The 22,320-nt window shown below is 45.0% G+C and overlaps 1 protein-coding gene across 1 annotated transcript in view; it reads left to right on the plus strand.

The window, feature by feature from the left end:
* Positions 1-21,596, plus strand: part of gabra5 (gamma-aminobutyric acid type A receptor subunit alpha5) — a 238,007-nt gene extending 216,411 nt beyond the window's left edge. Inside the window, exons 11-12 of the mRNA XM_070891338.1 lie at positions 11,473-11,684; positions 21,187-21,596. Coding sequence (XP_070747439.1) covers positions 11,473-11,684; positions 21,187-21,480 — 506 coding nt within the window. The 3' untranslated portion in view covers positions 21,481-21,596. The remainder of the gene's footprint in view (positions 1-11,472; positions 11,685-21,186) is intronic.
* The last annotated feature ends 724 nt before the right edge of the window (positions 21,597-22,320 follow it).

The following is a 22,320-nucleotide window of genomic DNA, read 5'->3' on the forward strand; positions in this document are numbered from 1 at the left end:
AGGGGGTACAGAAACGATTCACTTGGCTGATTCCGGAGATGAGGGGGTTACCTTATGATGATAGATTGAGTAGACTGGATCTTTACTCGTTGCAGTTCAGAAGGATGAGGGGTGAGCTTATAGAAACATTTAAAATAATGAAAGGGATAGACAAGATAGAGGCAGAGAGGTTGTTTCCACTGGTCGGGGAGACTAGAACTAGGGGGCATAGCCTCAAAATGCGATGGAGACAATTTAAAACTGAGTTGAGAAGGAATTTCTTCTCCCAGAGGGTTGTGAATTTGTGGAATTTTCTGCCCAAGGAAGCAGTTGAGGCTAGCTATTGAATGTATTCAAATCACAGATAGATAGATTTTTAACCAATAAGGGAATTAAGGGTTATGGGGAGCGGGCGGGTAAGTGGAGCTGAGTCCACGGCCAGATCAGCCATGATCTTGTTGAATGGCGGAGCAGGCTCGAGGGGCTAGATGGCCTACTCCTGTTCCTAATTCTTATGTTCTTATGTTCAGACACGCTGATCTCTGCACTCAAATTCTGTTTACGTGGTCACGTGCTCCACACTGGGAACACTGACTCATCATGACTCATGCAATTTTCTGAGCCATTAGATGGGATTCTCCAATCCCATTAGCACCCCTTCCATTTTTCATCATCAGTCCCATCAAGTGGGAGAAGCTCACACCACATTTTTAGACAGCTCCATGCCAATGATGACATGGGGACTCCATTCAGCACATTTCCCATTATTTCCACCTCACTTGCACTGTATAAAATCAGTGTACGGGTCCCTGCGGAAAAAGCAGAATTGAATTATAAATGCCCATCTACTATATTGCTAGGATTTCCAGGTACCTTCTTTCTGACTCGATTTTTGTTGATCAGGTTTTGTTTGTTTCTTTTTGATGTCAACGCCGACTGTCCCATTTGCGTTTGTACCATTTCTGTGGGGCTGCCATTCCCTCCCCCCGCCCCAGCCATGTCAGACAGGACAAGAGGCTTCCCATGGGAATTGCCCTGTATCTTTACCTTTTGGGAAGAAGAAAAGCAGAAGACATGAAAGAATGCAGGCTAGCCAACACCAGGAGTGCATGGCACCCATCTGCTGGCATCACCATACCAGAATAGGATCATAGAAGCAAGTGTAGGCCATTCAGCCCCTCAAGCCTGTTCTGCCATTCAATTAGATCATGGCTGATCTGTATCTTAATTCCATTCACCTGCCTTGGTTCCATATCCCTCAATATCCTTTGCCTAACAAAAGTCTATCATTCTTAGTTTTGAAATTTTCAATTTAACTCGCCTCAACAGCTCTTTTATGGAGAGAGTTCCAAACTTCCGCTAGCCTTAGTTTGCAGAAGTCTTTCTTGACATTACCCCTGAACAGTCTAACTCTAATTTTAAGCTTGTACTTCCACCCCTGTTCTCTGTGTAGCCTCTGCTTGCAATTGCAATGAACATACTAAAACCACCTTTCTGATTTAAAATCTCACGTGAGTTAAGGTGCTTGATTGGGGAATCAGCCTTGCAGTAACGAATATAAGGGCCCTGAATTCACGGCCCCTATGCCGCTTACGAGATGCTCATGCGCCAGTAGGGGCCCCACAAGTTCCGTGTTTAGGTATGCAAAGCGATCTGCCAAGAATCCGCTTGACAGATTGCACGCATCTGGAAGTAAAGGGCCTCCGCGGGTGGAGAGTTGGGCTATCTGCCCTTGAAATTCTTACGACTGATTGGTTGGGTCAGCCCACATGATCCCAGGGACTTGTGCGAAGCGCTTACATCCCTGGAATACCTGTAGAGGCCCAGGAATACAGGTGTCCGAACCTCCCGTACCATTAGTAGATTCGTAGAGATTTTTCAGGTCGGAGGTATCTGACCTCCATTTCTGGGCCATGACTTTTTTGGTCTGATAAACACACTGAGCTATTCAGGGACTTGCAAACATATTAATTAATTCTGTGAGCCTGCACTCCAAGCAGGGAGCCATGATTGCAGGGAGAGTGAGCCAGAGAACTCGGAGGCAGTGTTAGAGTGATATCTCTGGCTCATGCTCCATTTGACTTTGGCTGCTTTGTCCAGAGCAAAGGAGTGCAGAATTAGCGCTGCCGAACTAGTGCACAAATAGAATCTGACATGGTAAACTACTTTTATTAAGAAATTATGCATAACTTATTCATGGCTTCATCATTCATCATTTAATCCACTTATCATACAAGCTTAATTAAAATGGCATTTATTGTGGATCATCTTGTTTCTTTTAAGTTGAACATTGAATAGTTTACGGTATGTTCCCAAGTGCCTCAAATTTCAGTGTGTTTACTACCGCTGTCACTCTGAATTCTACCCTGCAATTAGGAACAGTTGTAAGCCATACAGCCCTGCGAGCCCTTCAAGCCAGCATTCAATAAGATTTTGGTTGATCATGGCTGATCTTCCACCTCAACTCACCTTCCCACCTGATCTCCATATCCCTTGATTTCCCTAGATTCCAAAAATCTATCTTTATTCAAAAATACCGGCAGTACCATTTCTATCCGAGAAAGGTCTGCACAGCATAAATAAAACTCTGAAATGTGCACATGCTCAGTTGTTTAATAGTCTCAGTTACAACTTTTCTTTAGTTTTTGGCTGTGGACCTTCGGCAACAGCCAGGGAGGGTGAGCGCAGGCCAGTAATGTCAAATCCACATTGCTGGCCATAGTGTTCATAAAGAAGCAGCTTCTTCTTGGGCACTGTAGTGTATGGAGAAAGAGTCAGACTGAACACTGTGAGCTCAAAGTAAAGTGTGACTGTAGACTTTTATTGCAGGTCTCCAGAGTGCCTCTCCAACCTGTGAAGCCTCCTTAAATACTTGTGCTCCCAAGGGATTATGGGATCCCTTGGGACTCCAGGGGAAGAGCCCTCTGGTGGCTGTACAGAGTAAATACAAGTCCATATATATAAAACAACACTCCCCCTCGCAAAGTCAATAGTGTAATTATTTACAATGTGAGTCGATCTGGGGCCCTTCTTGCCCTGGTTGATCGTCTTGGTGTGAAAGCTGGTGTTGTTGAATCATTTGTTGGGCCCTCGCTGGGCTGCTGTGCAGCTGGCCTTGCTGGGCTGCATGGTGTGATGGGCCCTGCTGGGCGGCTGTGGATGAAGAGTTCTGCTTCGTGGTCAACCGTGGTGCCGGTTGCCACTGGTGTGTGTGTTGGGGGATCAAAAAAGGTAGGGTCCAAGGTGGGTTGCTCACGATAGTCTGTGAATCTGAGTTTGATTTGGTCCAATTGTTTCTGGTGAATGAGTCCATTTGGAAGTTTGACCCGAAACTCCCTGCTCCCATCTTTGGCCATGACAGTGCTGGGAAGCCACTTGGGACCTTGTCCATAATTTAATACAAATACAGGATCATTGATTTCAATCTCGCGTGACACATTTGCGCTATCATGGTATGCACTTTGTTGAAGCCGCCTGCTCTCTACCTGTTCATGTAGATCGGGGTGAACTAACGAGAGCCTTGTCTTAAGTGCTCTTTTCATGAGCAGTTCAGCAGGTGGGATCCCAGTGAGTGAGTGGGTTCTCGTGCAGTAGCTAAGCAGGACGCGGGATAGGCGAGTCTGCAGTGAGCCTTCAGTTACCTCTTCAAGCCTTGCTTGATGGTTTGCACTGCTTTCTCTGCCTGACCATTGGACGCTGGTTTAAACGGGGCAGATGTGACATGTTTGATCGCATTACAGCTCATGAATTCTTTGAACTCAGCACTAGTAAAACATGTCCCGTTGTCGCTCACCTGGACATCAGGTAAGCCGTGAGTGGCAAACATGGCCCGCAGGTTCTCAGTAGTGGCAGCGGACGTACTAGACGACATTATCTCGCATTCAATCCACTTGGAGTACACGTCTACAACCACAAGGAACATTCTACCCAAGAAACGGGTCTGCACAGTCGACGTGTACCCTAGACTATGGTTTGGAGGGCCAAGACCATAAATTTAGCGGTGCATCCCTGGGTACATTGCTCAACTGCGAGCATGTATTACATCTATGAACGCAGGACTCTAAGTCCGCATCGATACCGGGCCACTGCACGTGAGATCTGGCTATCGCTTTCATAGAAACATAGAAACATAGAAAATTGGTGCAGGAGTAGGCCATTTGGCCCTTCGAGCCTGCACCACCATTCAATAAGATCATGGCTGATCACTCACCTCAATACTCCTTTCCCGCTTTCTCTCCATACCCCTTGATCCCCTTAGCCGTAAGGGCCATATCTAGCTCCCTCTTGAATATATCGAACAAACTCGCATCAACAATTCTCTGCGTTGGGAATTCCACAGTTTAACAACCCTCTGAATGAAGAAGTTTCTCCTCATCTCAGTCCTAAATGGCCTACCCATTATCCTTAGACTATGTCCCCTGGTTCTGGACATCCCCAACATCGGGAACATTCTTCCTGCATCTAACCTGTTCAGTCCCGTCAGAATTTTATATATTTCTATGAGATCCCCTCTCATCCTTCTAAATTCCAGGGAATACAGGCCCAGTCGATCCAGTCTCTCCTCATGTCAGTCCTTCCATCCTGGGAATCAATCTGGTGAACCTTCGCTGCACTCCCTCAATAGCAAGAATGTCCTTCCTCAGACTAGGAGACCAAAACTGAACACAATATTCCAGGTGAGGCCTCACCAAGGCCCTGTACAACTGCAGTAAGACCTCCCTGCTCCTATACTCAAATCCCCTAGCTATGAAGGCCAACATACCATTTGCCTTCTTCACCGCCTGCTGTACCTGCATGCCAACTTTCAATGACTGATGTACCATGACACCCAGATCTCGTTGCACCTCCCCTTTTCCTAATCTGCCGCCATTCAGATACTAATCTGCCTTCGTGTTTTTGCCCCCAAAGTGGATAACCTCACATTTATCCACATTATTACGATGCTTGGGTGGGTATTGTGGAGGTCATTGATGAAGGTGTCTCTGCCCTTCTTGGGGACCACTACTCAATTGCCTCAGAGAAGGCAGTCTGCCTGTATAGACATTTCATCTTTGTGCCGCTGGAACGGCTTTATCTCTTCCTACATTTCCACTGGGACACTGGACCAGCTTTTGACTAGAGATAATAAGGGGTTCTGGCTTTTCTAGGTTTTGATCTGCCAGGCAGTGACGGGTGAATGCTCACTCTCAAATGCTTCCATAATCATGGCTAGATCTGCGGGCTCCGCCAATTCCACCTCTATGGTGGGCACTGGCAGCTTACTGAGAGCATCGGTGCAGTTTTCTATGCTTTTCCTGAGGTGGATGGCATAGTTGTATGTGGACAACATGAGCGCTCATCTCTGGATGCGGGCTGATGCATTGGTATTTATCCCTTTACTCTCGGAAAACAGGGATATAAGTGGCTTATGGTCAGTTTCCAATTCGAATTTTAGCCCAAACAGGTATTGATGCATTTTCTTTACCCCATAGACACACGCTAATGCTTCTTTTTCAATCATGCTGTAGGCTCTCTCAGCCTTAGACAGACTCCTGGATGCATAAGCAATCAGTTGCAGTTTCCCGAAATCATTAGCTTGTTGCAATACACACCCGACGCCATATGACGACGCATCACGTGCTAGTACCAAACGCTTACATGGATCATACAACACAAGTAATTTGAGCATAACAATTTTCTCGCTTTTACAAAGGCATTTTCTTGGCTTTTGCCCCAAACCCATTCGCCCCCTTTTCACACTAAGACATGTAGTGGTTCTAGCAGTGTGCTGAGACCTGGGAAGAAGTTACCAAAGTAGTTCAAGAGTTCCAGAAATGACCGCAGCTCCGTAATGTTCTGTGGCCTCGGTGCGTTCTCGATTGCCTCTGTCTTCGCAAAGGTGGGCCTGATGCCATCCGCCGCAATCCTCCTTCCCAAGAACTCCACTTCAGGCGCCAGGAAAATGCACTTCAAGCATTTTAACCTGAGCCCCACGCGGTTGAGTCAACTAAGAACCTCCTCCAGGTTCTGCCGGTGCTCGACTGTGTTCCAACCTGTGACCAAGATGTCGTCCTGGAAGACCACAGTGTGCGGGACTGACTTCAGTAAACCTTCCATGTTTCTCTGCAATATCGCCGCCGCTGATCGGATTCTAAACGGGCATCTGTTACAAACAAAAAGACCTTTATGTGTGTTGATGCAGGTGAGGGCCAGTTCCTGCGTCATGTAGGCTGAAGTCAGATCCAGCATCATGAACGTCTTTCCTCCTGTTGCAAAGAGGTCGTCGGCCTTTGTTAGTGGATATTGATCCTGCAGGGAGAAACAATTGATAGTTACTTTGTAATCGCCACAAATTCTGATGATACCGTCTCCCTTGAGGACTGGGACAATAGGATTGGCCCACTCGCTGCACTCGCTCGGTGCAATGATGCCCTCTCTTTGCAGCCAGTCTAGCTCGATCTCTCCCCTTTCTCTCAACATGTACGGTACTGCTCTCGCCTTGTGATGGATGGGTCGCGCCCCCGGAATTAGGTGGATCTGCACTTTTGCTCCTTGGAATTTCCCGATGCCTGGTTCGAACAGCGGAGGAAATTTGTTTAAGACCTGGACACACGAAGTGTCGTCGCGGGCGATAACACTCGGATATTGTCCCAGTTCCAGCGTATCTTTCCCAGCCAGTTCCTGCCAAGCAGAGTAGGACCATCGCCCGGTACCACCCAGAGTGGTAGCTTGTGCACCGCTCCATCGTACGAGACCTTTACGGTTGCACTGCCGATTACAGGAATCAGTTCTTTTGTATAAGTTATTAGTTTCGTGCGAACTGGAGTTAAGACTGGCCTTGAGGTCTTGTTTTACCACAACCTTTCGAAAATCTTTTTGCCCACGATGGACTGGCTTGCGCCCATGTCCAGCTCTATTCAAACTGGGAGTGCAGTTAGTTTAACATTCAGCATAATCGGGGGACAATTCATAGTAAATGTGTGCACCCCATGTACCTCTGCCTTCTTGATCTGAGGCTCTAGTTCGTCGTGATCCTCCGTGGAACTGTCCTCCTCTGCAACATGGTGGTTTGCAGGTTTAACAGCTTTTCAGCTCGCCTGCACACTTGTTGGCATTGTTCCACAGCCCTTGCAAACATACTCTTTGATTCGGCATGAATGGAAACGATGATCACCCCCGCAGCGCCAACAAGGTGTTAATGGCCTTGCATTCATCACCCTTGATGGTGGACTCTGAGTCATCTGCAGACATGCAGCTGCAGGTATGTGTGACCTGCCCTGTATGTTACGATTTGAAAACAACATCAATTTGTTCACAGTACTTGTAGCAGCACTTGTGTGCTGAGAGATTTTCTTCGTATTGTCACTGGTGGCAATGAACGCCTGGGCTATTGCTATGGCCTTACTCAAGGTTGGGGTCTCTGCAGTCAAAAGTTTGCGAAGTATGGTTTCGTGGCCAATGCCAAGTATGAAAAAGTCTCTGAGCATGTGCTCCAAATGTCCTTCAAATTTGTAATGTCCTGCAAGGCGTCTTAGCTCGGCGACATAACTCGCCACTTCCTGGCCTTCAGAGCTTTTGTAGGTGTAGAACTGGTACCTCGCCATCAGAACGCTTTCCTTCGTGTTCAAATGCTCTTGGACCAGTGTGCACAAATCGTTGTACGATTTCTCCGTTGCTTTCGCTGGAGTGAGCAGATTCTTCATGAGGCCATACGTTGGTGCCCCACAGACGGTGAGGAGGATCGCCTTTCGTTTGGCAGCGCTCCCTTCCCCATCTAGCTCGTTGGCCACGAAGTATTGGTCGAGTCGCTCCACAAAAGTTTCCCAATCATCTTCTTCTGAAAATTTCTCCAGGATGCCCACTGTTCTCTGCATCTTTGGGTTCGCTATCTGTATCTCGTCGCCAGTTGTTGTGTATGGAGAAAGAGTCAGACTGAACACTGTGAGCTCAAAGTAAAGTGTGACCTTAGTCTTTTACTGCAGGTCTCCAGTGTCTCTCTCTAAACTGTGAAGCCTCCTTAAATACCTGTGCTCCCAAGGGATTATGGGATCCCTTGGGACTCCAGGGGAAGAGCCCTCTGGTGGCTGTACAGAGTAAATATAAGTCCAAAATAAAAACAAGAAAGACTTACATTTCTACAACACCTTTCATGACCACTGGACATCTCAAAGTGCTTTACAGCAAATGAAGTACTTTTTTGGAGTGTAGTCACTTGTAATGTGGGAAATGCGGCAGCCAATATGCGCACAGCAAACTCCTACAAACAGCAATGTGATAATGACAAGATAATCTGTTATAGTGATGTTGGTTGAGGGATAAATATTGGTCAGGATATAGGGGATAATTTTTTTATTCTTCTTCGAAATAGTGCCACGAGATCTATTACGTCCACCTAAGAGAGCATATGGGGCCTCGGTTTAACATCTCATGCAAAAGACGGCACCTCGGACAGTGCAACACACCCTCTGCACTGCAATGGTGTGTCAGCCTAGATTTATGTGCTTAAGGTTCTGGAATGGAAATTGAACCCACAACCTTATGATTCAGAGGCAAGTGTACTACCCACTGAGCCACAGATGGCACTTGATTGAGATTGATTAAGCTTTATTAGTGCTAGTGCCAATTCTCAGCAAACCAGCCATAATTTAAATGGACTAGATTCCAGATTACCAACAGTCAAAACTGACACAACCATTTGTAATATGGCGGCATCCAACACCACTGACTGGAGCTAGTTTCATTTGTTGTTGGTGGCACTGTGCCTCCAGCAGTGTAGGGGGTAGTCTAGCTCTTGAGTGACATGCTGTGTACCTCCGTATATACCGAAAGCACATTGGTTTAGATTTTAATGCTTCCACCTTGAGATTGTTGCCAGTGGCTGGGTTTCAATACCAATGCAGTTGAATGTGTTCTCAGTCATGGAACTGGGTGAGATTAACAACTGTTTCTGATAACTCACATAAGATAAGAACATAAGAAGTAGGAGCAGGAGTAGCCATTTGGCCCCTCGAGCCTGCTCTGCTCTTCAATAAGATCATGGCTGATCTGATCATGGACTCAGTTCCACTTCCCTTTCTGCTCCCCATAATCCTTTACTCCCTTATCGCTCAAAAGTATGTCTATCTCCGCCTTAAATATGTTCAATGACCCAGCCTCCACAGCTCTCTGGGCCATAGATTTACAACCTCTGAGAGAAGAAATGTCTCCTCATCTCACTTTCTCCTATGAGTGGAAATATCCTCTCTGCATCCACATTGTTGAGCCCTCTCATTATATTATAACTTTCGATAAGATCACCTCTCATGAAATCAGGATCTAGCTGTATCACTCAGCAATCAGACATGACTATTAATGACTATTCACTATTGGATGTTCGCGGTAGAAACTCTATTTTCTCCGTTATTTCTCAATCAGTATGGGGCATTGGGACACCTTAGGATGTTTTACCATGCCAAAGGCACTATATAAATGCAAGTTGTTGATGGAAAAATGATGAATTTCTTTGTTGAACCTTTGTGTGATATCGCTATCATTTCATTACAGTATAAAACCCATTCAATTATTGTTATATGCAACATTCAAACAAATAACTTTTAATAGGAATTATTAAATCGTGAGCCGTGTTTCTAATATTCCATTATAGAATTACACCCCAGGCATGCCTGACACAAAACAAAATGGCTTTTTAATAAAAACATATTATATCCTCATGAAAAATTAAATTGCAAGTAGTACGAAAGAATTAGAAATGAACTGTTCTGTCGGAAACAGAACAAAATAGGTTTCTGTGCTTAGTGACCTGAAGCATATTTCCACACCCAAAATGATTGGTAGTATTAGCCAGCAGTCCAGTAAAATACATTGTACAGATGAATCAATATCAGAGCAAATGTATTCAAGTCCTGTCAGACAGTCAATGATGTTTGCAGTTTGCATTTCAAAAACAATATTTTCGAGCTTCCTTCATGATTCAGTGAGTTAATACAGCAACTAGCTGAACTGTACAGACTAGGAACATTCCATCTTCAACCCCAACTTTTGAGTTTTGAGTTAGCTGATCTGTTGGACAAAATAATTGAACTCAGTGTCGCTGGCTTAGATAAGGAGAGGGATATTAAATAGTTTCCATTCCTGACTGTTATCTGAAAGCAAGTGCCTTCAATGGCTATCAGGTGAGGAGGTGATTGGCTGAGCTACAATATACCCTGAGATCGAATAGCCTATCAACACTACCTTGCACTTTGGGTGAGGTATGTGAGAGAAAGTCGAGCCAATGGGACTGAACCGTAAGAAAAAACCAACACCTCCAGGAGAGGAGGGGAGAGAATTGGCAAAATAATGCCCCTGAACTTGCAGTTGGAGGCTTCCCGTGGTTAATGCCTCCGGTCCACAAATAAAATGTCCGTGTACCTGGTGGTCCAGGAGGTACGGAGATTCGCGGTCGTGGGCCTCTCCGGACACCTGCGGGTAGAGCCCACAGAGGTATCTCAGGGGTGCCGGTGGGATCACGTGGGCCAGTTAATCCATAAAAGAAGGAAATCCATATTCATATTGATGGGAATTCCGTATATACGGAAACCAAATAAATATGAATTGGAATACCCCAAAAATACATCTACACTTCAAATAAATTTTTAAAAATTGCGATTTTAAAATTAATTAAAATGGCATTTAATTAATATTTATGAAAAATAAATTACATGTTTTAAAGGGGCTAAAAATAAACTTACCTTATTGCATAGGGTTTTTAATGTATAAATGATTGATAAAATGTTAATGTTATGTTTTTTAAAACTCTTATGCTGGTAAATGCAGGCCTCACATCATAAGAATTTCACGGGCACGGACACGATGGGCCGAAATGGCCTCCTTCCGTGCTGTAAATTTCTAGGATTCTATGATTCGCTTGGCAGAAGTTGGAAGCAAATAGCCCAACTCTCCGTCCCGGATGTCTATTTCCCAGGGATGCATTGGATCTGTCAAGTAGGCACCTCGGACGCAACCGTAGGGCCGTAAAACACGGGCCAATTAAAAATCTATCTTTAAATAAAGTATTTTCCATCCTTGTTAATTATTCTGAATAGACATTTAAAGATTTTGAAATTCTTTGCTTTTCCACTGTTCATTGTAAACTGAACTGCAGTGAAGACTGTTGTGTGGCTTGGTATCAAATTTTGACTAATAACACCCCTGTGAAGTGCCTTGGAATGCTTTACTACGTTAAAGGCGCTATATAAATATAAGCACACCATCCCGACTTGGAAATATATCGCCGTTCCTTCATCGTCACTGGGTCAAAATCCTAAAACTCCCTCCCTAACAGCTCTGTGGGAGCGCCTTCACCACATGGACTGTAGCGGTTTAAGAAGGCGGCTCACCACCACCTTCTCAAGGGCAATTAGGGATGGGCAATAAAGGCTGGCCTTGCCAGCAATGATCACATAACATGAATTATTTTTTTTTAAGTTGTTCTCGTTGTTGTTGATGTTGCTCCTATGCTCTTTTTTTCTTCAGGTGTCACCACTGTGCTGACAATGACAACATTGAGCATCAGTGCAAGAAACTCTTTGCCGAAAGTAGCTTACGCCACTGCAATGGACTGGTTCATAGCTGTGTGTTATGCATTTGTCTTTTCTGCGCTGATCGAGTTTGCGACAGTGAACTACTTCACTAAACGAAGCTGGGCATGGGATGGGAAAAAAGCGATGGAAGCCTTTCAATCTAAGGTAAGAAGTTTTAGCGTGTAACTTGCCACGTTTGCCAAAGCGTCACTCACAGGCTAAGGAGTGGAGGCCTAGAATGGAACAACAGAGTGGGTTCCAGGCAGGGCGGAACCACCAGGGAGCGGAAGGGTGGCGGAACAAGCAAGACGTTATGGTTGAGGCATTCTTGGTGGCGATAGGACCGGAAAGGGAGAAAGAGAGATTTTTTAATCTTTGTTTATCGATGGTTCCCAGGCTGGCTATGAACATTTAAGCTATGGAAAAGTCATGGCAGCAGAAAAGGAGTTGAACTTTATCCTACTATTTGATAGTTTTTAGTCACAGTAGAAACACTGAACTAATCCAATAAACAGAATGTGGCATTATAGTCACAGAATTGTTTCATTTTAAGAAATAAATTGCATTTACGTAGTGTTTTTCATCACCTCAGGACATCCCAAAGTGCTTCACAGTCAGTGGATTACTTTTGGAGTGCAGTCATTGTTGTTATGTAGGGAAACACAGCAGCCAGTTGTGCACAGCAAGCTCTCACAAAGAGCAATGAGTTAAACAAACAATGAATCTGTTTGGTAGTGTTAGTTCAGGGATAAAGGTGCAGTCTACTCCAGAAGGCATTCATAGCAAACTCCTTATAACAATATTGCACAGTGTATTGTATCATTTTGTGTTCTTAATTTGCGATTGCTCTACCAACTGTGGTTCAAGCCCACACTGCGATATGTGTGCGCACTGGGTCCAGTGCAGCATAACTGGTCTCCAGTCGTCCTGGTTAATCCTTGCCATTGGACCAAGACCTAGCTCTGTCAAGCCCGTGTGGTGGCTGGGGTGCAACGGCCACCCCACGTTAAAAAAATCCACGCACAGGCATCTTCCACCCTTCAAGATGTAGTTCGGGATCTGGAATATTATGTCCTTCATTGAAACACCTGTGAACTCATCCCTTTTTGGCGTGGAAGCAAGTCATCCTCATTTCGAGGGACTGTCTAAGATGATGATGGTTCAATCCTAATTTAGTAACAGGATGGAAGTAATATACTTTGCCCCAGAATATTTCTCTCACTTCTCATTGAGTATAATGCCTCGGTAGGATAGTTAAGTGTGCTCAACAGAGAACAAGTCCCTCCAGGTTACTGTTGTATTTTTTTGCAAGCTCTTGCAACAGAACCAAGCACATTCCCTGCTTTTGTCTCATCATTTAGAGAAGCATCATGCATTTTATTAAGGATTTAAAGTCCGACAATGGCTCACTGGATAAATGCACCAACTAATGTGGTGCTAAGTCACGTAGACCTGGACCTGGTTCAATCTCTAATATTTGCTTAGTTCACTAATCTCAGCTGGGGTAGTGGTAGAGTGTGTAACAATTGGTTTCAGTGCTAAAACTTAGATTCAGGCCTTTCAGAAGTGAAGTTAGGAAACACTTCTACACGCAAAGGGTGGCAGAAGATTGGAACTCTCTTCTGCAATCAGCAGTTGATGCTAGTTCAATTATTAATTTAAAATCAGAGATAGATAGACTTTTGTTAACCAAAGGTATTAAGGGATATGATCCAAAGGTAGGAATATGGAGTTAGGTAACAGATCAGCCATGATCTCACTCAATGGTGGCATAGGCTCGAGGGGCTGAATGGCCTACTCCTGTTCCTACATTCCTCGGAAGAAAAAAAACCAGCTGACTATCCAGTGACTTTGACTGGAAACATGTATATATGTGTGCAGATGTTGAATGAGGAGATGACAATGTGTGTTAATGTTAAATTGTATCATAAATAACTTTCTGCACCGAACTGAAATTAGAAAAATGATGTATGGCAAAATAATATTTTGTTCCGGTGATATTTCAACCATTTGTGGAAATTGTAATTATATATTTGAGTTACTGAAACAAGTTGAGTCAATCTGCAGATAAAGCAGCTGTTAATTTTAATTAAGCGTCTCATTCCCCTGTTGTGATTTCATTTAAGTACGACAGACTTATCACAGTATCAGCTATAGTATCTCTTATATATGTATATCGCTCCCTTGCTCAGTATAAATACTGCGACATTCTCTTAATCTTCTTTTGACAAGCTAAACAAGAATGTAAATCATGAAGAATATTTAAGAACATGAAAAGGACATTAGACCCAACAAATTTGCCACTTTTGTTTTAAGAGATCAACCTACCTTCTGACCCACATTCCTCAATTTCTCCCTTCATCAGACACATATCTAATTGCCTGTTGAATCCATTTATACTGTCTGTTTCTTGGTAATTTATTTCACAACTCTATTACCCTTTGGCCAAAAATTGTCCTATCTAACTTTGCTCCTTATTCTCAACTGCTTCATTTTATTTTGAACATATGTCCCCTGTAGTTGAAGCCTTCACACAGTGAACAATTTGCTTGGATCAATTTTATCAATTTTCTTTCATAATCTCTGAAATTTTGTTTAGTCTTTTTTGCATTCCACAGAACGATTTGACCAGCTGGCGAGTTATATTTCCGTTTTTTTGTGATGCTGCCCATTTTAAAAAAAACACATGGCACTGAGAAAGGAAACAACAATGTAACCGGCCTATCAGAGACTAGGGACAGCAAATTGATATTAATATGTCCTTACTTTACAGTATAAATGCACACAAGGCCCATACTTGAGAGAAAGTCACTCTGTGACCAGTTACCTTTATTACCAAGAACTCAAGAGCCAGATGGTGGGTGGAGCTTCCCCTTTTATACCTGAAAGTCCAGGTTAGGAGTGTCTCCCACAAGTTCACCCCTTGTGGTCAGTGTTCTCAAGGTGTACAACTTAGGTCAGCTTATACATGGGTTACAATGACAGTTGAATCCATGACATCACCTCCCCCGCAAAGTCTTATTGGGATCACAGGTTAAGTCTCTCTGGTGGTTTACGCTCCCTTGTAGAGCGCCTGAGTTGGGGCTCCGGTTGTTGGGCGCTGGCCTGAGTGTCTGCTGTTTGCGGTGCCTCAGGCCTGTCCGAACTGCCCACAGTGACTGGGCACTCCTCCACTTGGTTCCGGTGTTCGGTCACTTGTGGTAGAGTAAACTCTACGTCGTGTTCTTCCTCTGCTTCTTCTATGGGGTTGCTGAACCTCCTTTTAGTTTGATCCACGTGTTTGTGGCAGATTTGTCCATTGGTAAGTTGAACCACCAAAACCCTATTCCCCTCTTTGGCAATCACAGTGCCTGCAAGCCATTTGGGCCCTGCAGTGTAATTAAGGACAAAAACAGGGTCATTGACATCAATACATCGCGCCCTCGCATTCCTGTCATGGTAGTCACATTGTGACTGACGCCTGCTCTCAACAATTTTTTTCATAGTCGGATGTATAAGGGATAATCTGGTTTTGAGCGTCCTTTTCATGAGCAGCTCTGCGGGTGGAACCCCTGTGAGCGAGTGTGGTCGGGATCTATTGGCCAACAGGAGGTGTGATAAGTGGCTTTATAGGGAACCCCCTTGGATTCTGAGCATCCCTTGTTTGATTATCTGCACTGCTCGTTCCACCTGGCCGTTAGAGGCCGGCTTGAATGGTGCCGTTCTGACATGGTTGATTCCATTGCCTACCATGAAGTCCTGGAATTCAGTGCTTGTGAAGCACGGGCCATTGTCGCTGACCAAGACGTCCAGTAGACCATGGGTGGCGAACATTGCCCGTGGACTTTCTACCATGGCAGAGGATGTGCTTGAATTTAAAATGGCACACTCAATCCATTTGGAGTAGGCGTCTACTACAACCAAAAACATTTTTCCCATGAAAGGACCTGCGTAGTTCACATGGATGCATGACCATGGCCTGGCGGGCCAGGACCAGGGGCTAAGGGGGGCTTCCCTGAGTGCATTGCCCAGCTGAGCACACGTGTTGCGCCTGCGAACACAAAGTTCCAAGTCTGCATCTATCCCTGGCCACCAAATGTGTGACCTGGCAATTGCTTTCATCATGACAATGCCCGGGTGCTCATTGTGAAGTTCTCTGATAAACACCTCTCTGCCCATCTGGGGCATGACTACTCGGTTTCCCCACAGTAGGCAATTGGCCTGAATCGAAAGTTCATCCTTGCGCCTATGAAATGGTTTAAACTCCTCAAGGCATGCCCTGTACGTGGCTGCCCAGTCCCCATTCAGGACACATTTCTCAACTAAAGACAGTAGCGGGTCTTTATTTGTCCAGACTTTAATCTGACGGGCTGTCACAGGTGAGCCTTTGCTTTCGAAAGCTTCAACAGCCATGACCATCTCAGCATCATGCTCAGCTGCCCCCTCAGTGATGGCTAGTGGGAGCCTGCTGAGTGCATCGGCACAGTTTTCAGTGCCCGGTCTGTGCTGAATTGTGTAGTCATAGGTGGCTAATGTAAGTGCCCACCTCTGTATGCGGGCCGATGCATTCGCATTTATGGCCTTGTTGTCGGCCAAAAGGGGCGTTAGGGGTTTGTGATCTGTCTCCAGCTCAAATTTCCTGCCAAACAGGTACTGGTGCATTTTTTTCACTGCATATACACATGCTAGCTCTTTCTTTTCTACCATCCCATAGCCCCTTTCTGCCTGGGACAGACTTCTGGAGGCATAAGCTACCAGCTGTAACTGACCATTGGCACACATCCGACCCCATAGGATGACGCATCACACGTTAAAACTAGTTTCTTACACAGGTTATATAATGTTAACAGTTTGTTGGAGCACAACAAGTTGCGTGCTCTATCAAAAGCCCTTTCTTGGCTGTCCCCCAGACCAAATCGCGAACTTTGCGTAGGAGCACATGTAGCGGCTCTAACAGCGTGCTCAATTTGGGAAGAAAGTTACCAAAATAGTTCAGGAGCCACAGGAACGAACGCAGCTCCATCGTGTTACTCTCTGGGTGCTCTCTGGATCGCTTCCATTTTGGACGCAGTCGGTCTGACCCCGTCTGCTGCTATCCTCCACCCCAGGAATTCTACCTCTGGAGCTAAGAAGACGCACTTCGCCTTTTTTAATCGCAGCCCTACCTGGTCCAGTCTGCGTAGCACCTCCTCCAGGTTGTGGAGGTGTTCTTCAGTATCGCAACCCGTGATGAGGATGTCGTCTTGAAAAACCACTGTCTTTGGAATCGATTTGAGGTGGCTTTCCATATTTCGCTGAAAGATCGCGGCGGCCGAACGAATCCATAACGGACATCTGTTATACTCAAACCACCCCTTGTGTGTCATGATGGTGGTCAGCTTCTTCAACTCACTCGCCAGCTCCTGGGTCATGTAAGCTGAGGTCAGGTCCAATTTTGAAAAAAGTTTGCCACCGGATAGCGTCGCAAAGAGATCCTCTGTTCTCGGTAGCGGATACTGGTCTTGGAGTGACACCCGATTGATGGTGGCCTTGTAATCGCCACATATCCTGACCGACCCATCCGCCTTGAGCACCAGCATGATCGGGCTCACCCAGTCACTGAATTTGACTAGCGAGATGATGCCTTCCCTCAGCAGGCAGTCCAATTTGCATTCTATATTTTCCCGCATCACATACGGCACTGCTCTGACCTTGTGGTGCACTGGTTTATAGGAATCACTACCTTGGTCTCCATGAAAGTGCCGATGCCAGGTTGAAATAATGAGTCAAATTTGTCCAGGACCTGTGAGCGTGACACTCGCTCCACAGAAGAAATTGCATTGACATCGCCCCATTTCCAGTTCACGACAGCAAGCCAACTCCTCCCCAGCAGTGCAGGACTGTCCCCCGGGACAATCCAGAGTGGCAACCTGTTCTCCGAATCTTTGTGGGTCACGACTACCGTGGTGCTGCCTAGCACCGGAACGATCTCCTTTGTATATGTCCACAGCAGTGCGTCAATCGGCGATAATTTTGGCCTCCTGGCCTTGGACACCCACAACCTTTTGAACTGTTTGATACTCATCAGGGACTAGCTGGCCCCCGTGTCTAGCTCCATTGATACTGGGATGCCATTGAAGAGCACTTTCATCATTATCGGTGGCGTCCAGGTATATGAACTGTATATGTGCTCCACATGAACTCGCTGAACTTCAGCTTCCAGCGATTTCCCCCAGTATTCATTTGGCCTCGTAGGGCTTACATTGGGCCTGACCTCCTTGTACATCAACCTGGCTGCAGGATTCCTGCACATACGCGCCAACGTTGCAGTTTCTGCAGGTATATTGCTGATACCTGCAAGCTCTGAGCTGGAGGCCCCATTGTTGGAAACAAAAGGTCCATTACTAGTCGATCATCTCTGACTCTTTCTGTAATAGTCCTTAAGCGTACCATTAACAGGTGTTGATGGCCCCATAACTGGCCGCATTTTCCATTGCGATGGCATGAATCACCATTCAGCTGTCCATTGTCTCTGTTGAATTCCCCCTTTGGGTTCGACTGCATGCTGGGGCATGTCCGATTGCCCTTGTCTGCCGAGAGAACTGTGTGCTGCGTTAACAATGTTGACTCCCTGGTCGTTTGCTGCATTTGAATCAAGATTTTTGCCACAAATCATTCTGGTCTCTTCCTCCCCTGAGAGAATTGTCTGGGCTTTCAGAGCCTCCGCTTCCAAGGTCAAGTCTTTGGTCTCAGTCAGTTTCCTGAAAACCCCAGTGTGCCCAATACCCTCAATAAAAAAGTCTCGCAGCATCTCCGCTCTGCATGCATCTGGGAACTTACATAGGCTCGCCAGTCACCGGAGATCTGCCACAAAGTCTGGAACGCTTTGCTCTTCTCGCCACCGGTGTGTGTAAAACCGGTGTCTCGCCACGTGCATGCTGCTCGCCGGTTTAAGGTGTTCCCCGATCAACTTACTGAGCTCTTCGAACGCCTTGTCCGCCGGCTTCTCTGGCGCTAGAAGGTCCTTCATCAGGAATACGTTCTGGATCCACAAACCGTTTGTCGGCCGAATCCTGTCCCAACCATTCCTTAGTGACAAAACTTTGCTGTAGTCTCTCAATAAAGTCGTCCCAATCATCACCAACACAGCACCTCTCTTCTGTGCTGCTAGTGGCCATGCTTGCGTGGTTTAAATCCCAGTTTCTCGTCGCCAATAATATGTCCTTACTATGCAATATAAATGCACACGAGGCCCATACTTGAGAGAAAGTCACTCTGTGACCAGTTACCTTTATTACTAAGAACTCAAGAGCCAGACGGTGGGTGGAGCTTCCCCTTTTATACCTGAAAGTCCAGGTTAGGAGTGTCTCCCACAAGTTCGCCCCTTGTGGTCAATGTTCTCAGGGTGTACAACTTAGGTCAGCTTATACATGGGTTACAATGACAGTTGAATACATGACAGATATCACCACTGAACCTCTACAAACCCCTGACACACTTGTATCAAATTCCTTTTCCTTGCTCTTTTAACAGAAGCATTCATCTGTTTACAATGACTAACTGGGTTAACGCTCCAGTGAAAATAAATGAAAGAGCAAGTGTGTTAAGCGTTCTTACAGTAACATCATCAACAGCCATTTCTAGCCGGTACTTTAGTCATCAATCTGAACTGACTCAATCCTGTAATCATTGTGAAGTATCATTTTTTTGACAACACATTGGAAATTAATTACACATTTATGACAGTTCTGTTTGCGAGCCTGATATGAATTGAAGATTTATAAATAGTTTCCACGGCTGGTATATTTCCCCCTGCAGTGTGCCACAGAGGTGATTCATATCATGTATGGGTTGAGAGTTGTACCTTTAAATAATGTCCACGAGAGACTATAAAATGTGATCATTTGTGTCATGAGCCGACTTTGAATTTACTTGTTTTTTTCCTAACTCCCGTACAAGGTGACAAGCATTGTAAGAGATTCGACTACAATTAATCTAGCATAAACACACAAATATGATTAACCGTGAGTAATATGCAGCATTACCAACTCTTGCAGTTTTGTTAAGGACATATTGATTTAACACGAATGTTTTAATGTTCTGTTCACAGGGAGCGTGAGCTTTGCTTCTCCTGGGTTCTCTATTTTATACTCATGAATCACACACATTAAATCATAGCATTAAATACGTTAATCGCTAACAAAATTGAATGCAGACAATGTTGGATACATATATCATTAATGAACAGTGAAAAATATACATTATAGAATCATTATAGAATTGGGGGGGGGGGTGTGTGGGCAGAGGGGGAGATAGACTTTTGGCATAAACTCTTTAATAATTTAATGCTGGTAAGTTGCTGCAATGTGCAAGATGCTTGTGCTGGTTGCTGTGAGCTGGCCAGAATGTGTTGTATGTTTCAGTTTCCAGCCTCAGCCCGCAGTGTGTCCCTCGTTACCCTGGCAACCCGATCTTTTTGGCGCAGACCTTAGGCTCCACTCCCAAAGCCCTTGGGAGCTGTCGGCACTAGGAGTTGCAGACTAGAGTCTTGCTAACCCTGTTCACATCGCTGATGGTGATAACTGTAAAGCCCCCAAGCTGCCTAGATTTCGTAGACAGCTCAGGCCTCCCAATAGAAGATATTGTTAGAGATATTTTGCTCACATACAAAATGCTGCTGTATAGGTAAATTTAATCATTTTGTTGTAAATTTAGAAATTTTTAAAAATGTCTTTACCATGATACAAACCTTAATTCCATCACTAAATGGGGTGATCTTCCCTGAAAAATGGACGGTCAGCAATGGGATTTTGGGAGAGGTACCTCAGGTACTATCTATGCCCAATTCCCTACTGTTGAAATTTTCAGACGGGTCTGTAAATGGTTGAGTAGCCCCATCCCCCCGGCTGAGACAGGCATAAGGCTGATTAATAATTGTGAATCAGGCCTATATCAGCCGTAGGACCCTAAATTGTGATCTTCAGGTATGAATGGCCACTGCTGGTGACCACTCAGAAAAATATCCCAGGTTTTTATGATGGCCTGTTGAAGGACTTCCACACCTTCCCCCCTGGAGACTGCGCCCCGCTTCTCTCCCCCTCCCCACCTGCTTCTCACACCCGTTCCTGCAACCGGCTCAGCTGATTACCCACCCAACTAGAAGGTGTAAGCTGCAGTCATCCGCAGGCTCCTTGAGCCACAAAATGGCCTGGCCTTCACGCTGGCACCAAGTGGCAGATTGTGTGGGCCCTTGGCCAACTCCGCGCCTGTTTTCGACGGAAGAACAGGGTCGCCCCTCAGGGTCCGCCCCTCAGTGTTTCACCACAGGGAGTAACCAAGAAGGTAGCTGAAGAGTTTTACAAAAAATATCGTGAGCAATTTAATTGCTATTTTTAAAAAATATTGGCGGCTGTTTGTTGACTGATCATTTTCATAGTTTTTCAACTTTGCGGTTGGTATTCTGCATTCCTGTTTGCTGATTGGTGCATTGCCTCTTGTTTCAGTTGTGATTTGACGCTGTTTTACTCAATTTGGGTTAATCAGCTGCACATGTTATGCCTACATGACAAATCAAGTGTAGCGCCTGAGGCTCCAGATCTCAGTTGTATCACCTGATGTGTTTAAGACAGCTTCACGCAATAGACACGAGACTTTTACAATCATGAGACAGGCACCTCTGCAATTATTAAACCATTGTGCTGTTTTCCAGAAAAAAGAAACCTTGGCAAAGAACATGAATAATGCATATGCTATCGGAGGGATGACCTACACCCCCAATATTACAAAGGACCCTGTCATATCAAGTATTTCAAAGAGTACGACGGTGCATATGAAGGCAGAGGAAAAAGCCCCTGAAAGTAAAAAGACTTACAACAGCGTCAGCAAAATTGACAAAATGGCCAGGGTTGTGTTTCCTGTTCTTTTTGGAATCTTTAATTTAGTTTACTGGGCAACTTATCTGAACCGAGAGCCAGTTATAAAGGAAGCCATTACTCCAAATTAACCATCCAGGAAATTAACTGTACAGTACTCCGTATGTTGAGCATATTCTGAGACACCGATGTAAGCAGGGAAGATTTTAAGCGCCTGATACTTTTATACTGTATGTTTCTTCAAAATATTTCAGACCTTTTTTCATATTTTTTGCATGTCAGAAGCAGATGATGTCAGATTTGCTTTGACAATTTCTATATTTAACTGCAAACTAAACGGCACAACAATTTATTTGAGAATGCTGCAATTAAAGAATAATAATATTGAAGTCTGACTTTTGTGTATGCAATTGGAAAATAAAGTACTGTAAATAACTGACACTGCGTGATTCTGAGCCTTATTTTGGTCCAATTAGTCCAATTATTTCTGAGTTAGGAGGGAGTGGGCGGGGGGGCGGGGGGGGGGGGGGCGGGGGCGGGTAAGACATATTCCTGCTCCTAACTGCCATGCAGGAAAATGAAAGAAGAAAAAATAAGGACTTGCATTTACATAGTGCCTTTCAAACCACTGGACGTCCCAAAGTGCTTTATAGCCAATTAAGTACTTTTTGGAATGTGGTCACTGTCGTAATGTAGGAAATGCGGCAGCCAATTTGCGCACAGCTAGCTCCTACAAACAACAATGTGATAATGACCAGATAATCTGTTTTAGCGAATATGTTCATGTGAAGACAAACTGGACTTGGTGTTAATAAAGAAAAAGAAAGACTTGCATTTATATGGCGCCTTTCATGACATCAGGACATGCCAAGGTGCTTTACAGCCAATGAAATACTTTTAAAGTGTGGTCACTGTTGTAATGTAGGAGAGGCAACAACCAAATTGTGCAGAGAAATGTCCCACAAACAGCA

The sequence above is a fragment of the Pristiophorus japonicus genome, chromosome 10 (genome assembly GCF_044704955.1).
Source record: "Pristiophorus japonicus isolate sPriJap1 chromosome 10, sPriJap1.hap1, whole genome shotgun sequence".
Lineage (NCBI taxonomy): Eukaryota > Metazoa > Chordata > Chondrichthyes > Pristiophoridae > Pristiophorus > Pristiophorus japonicus.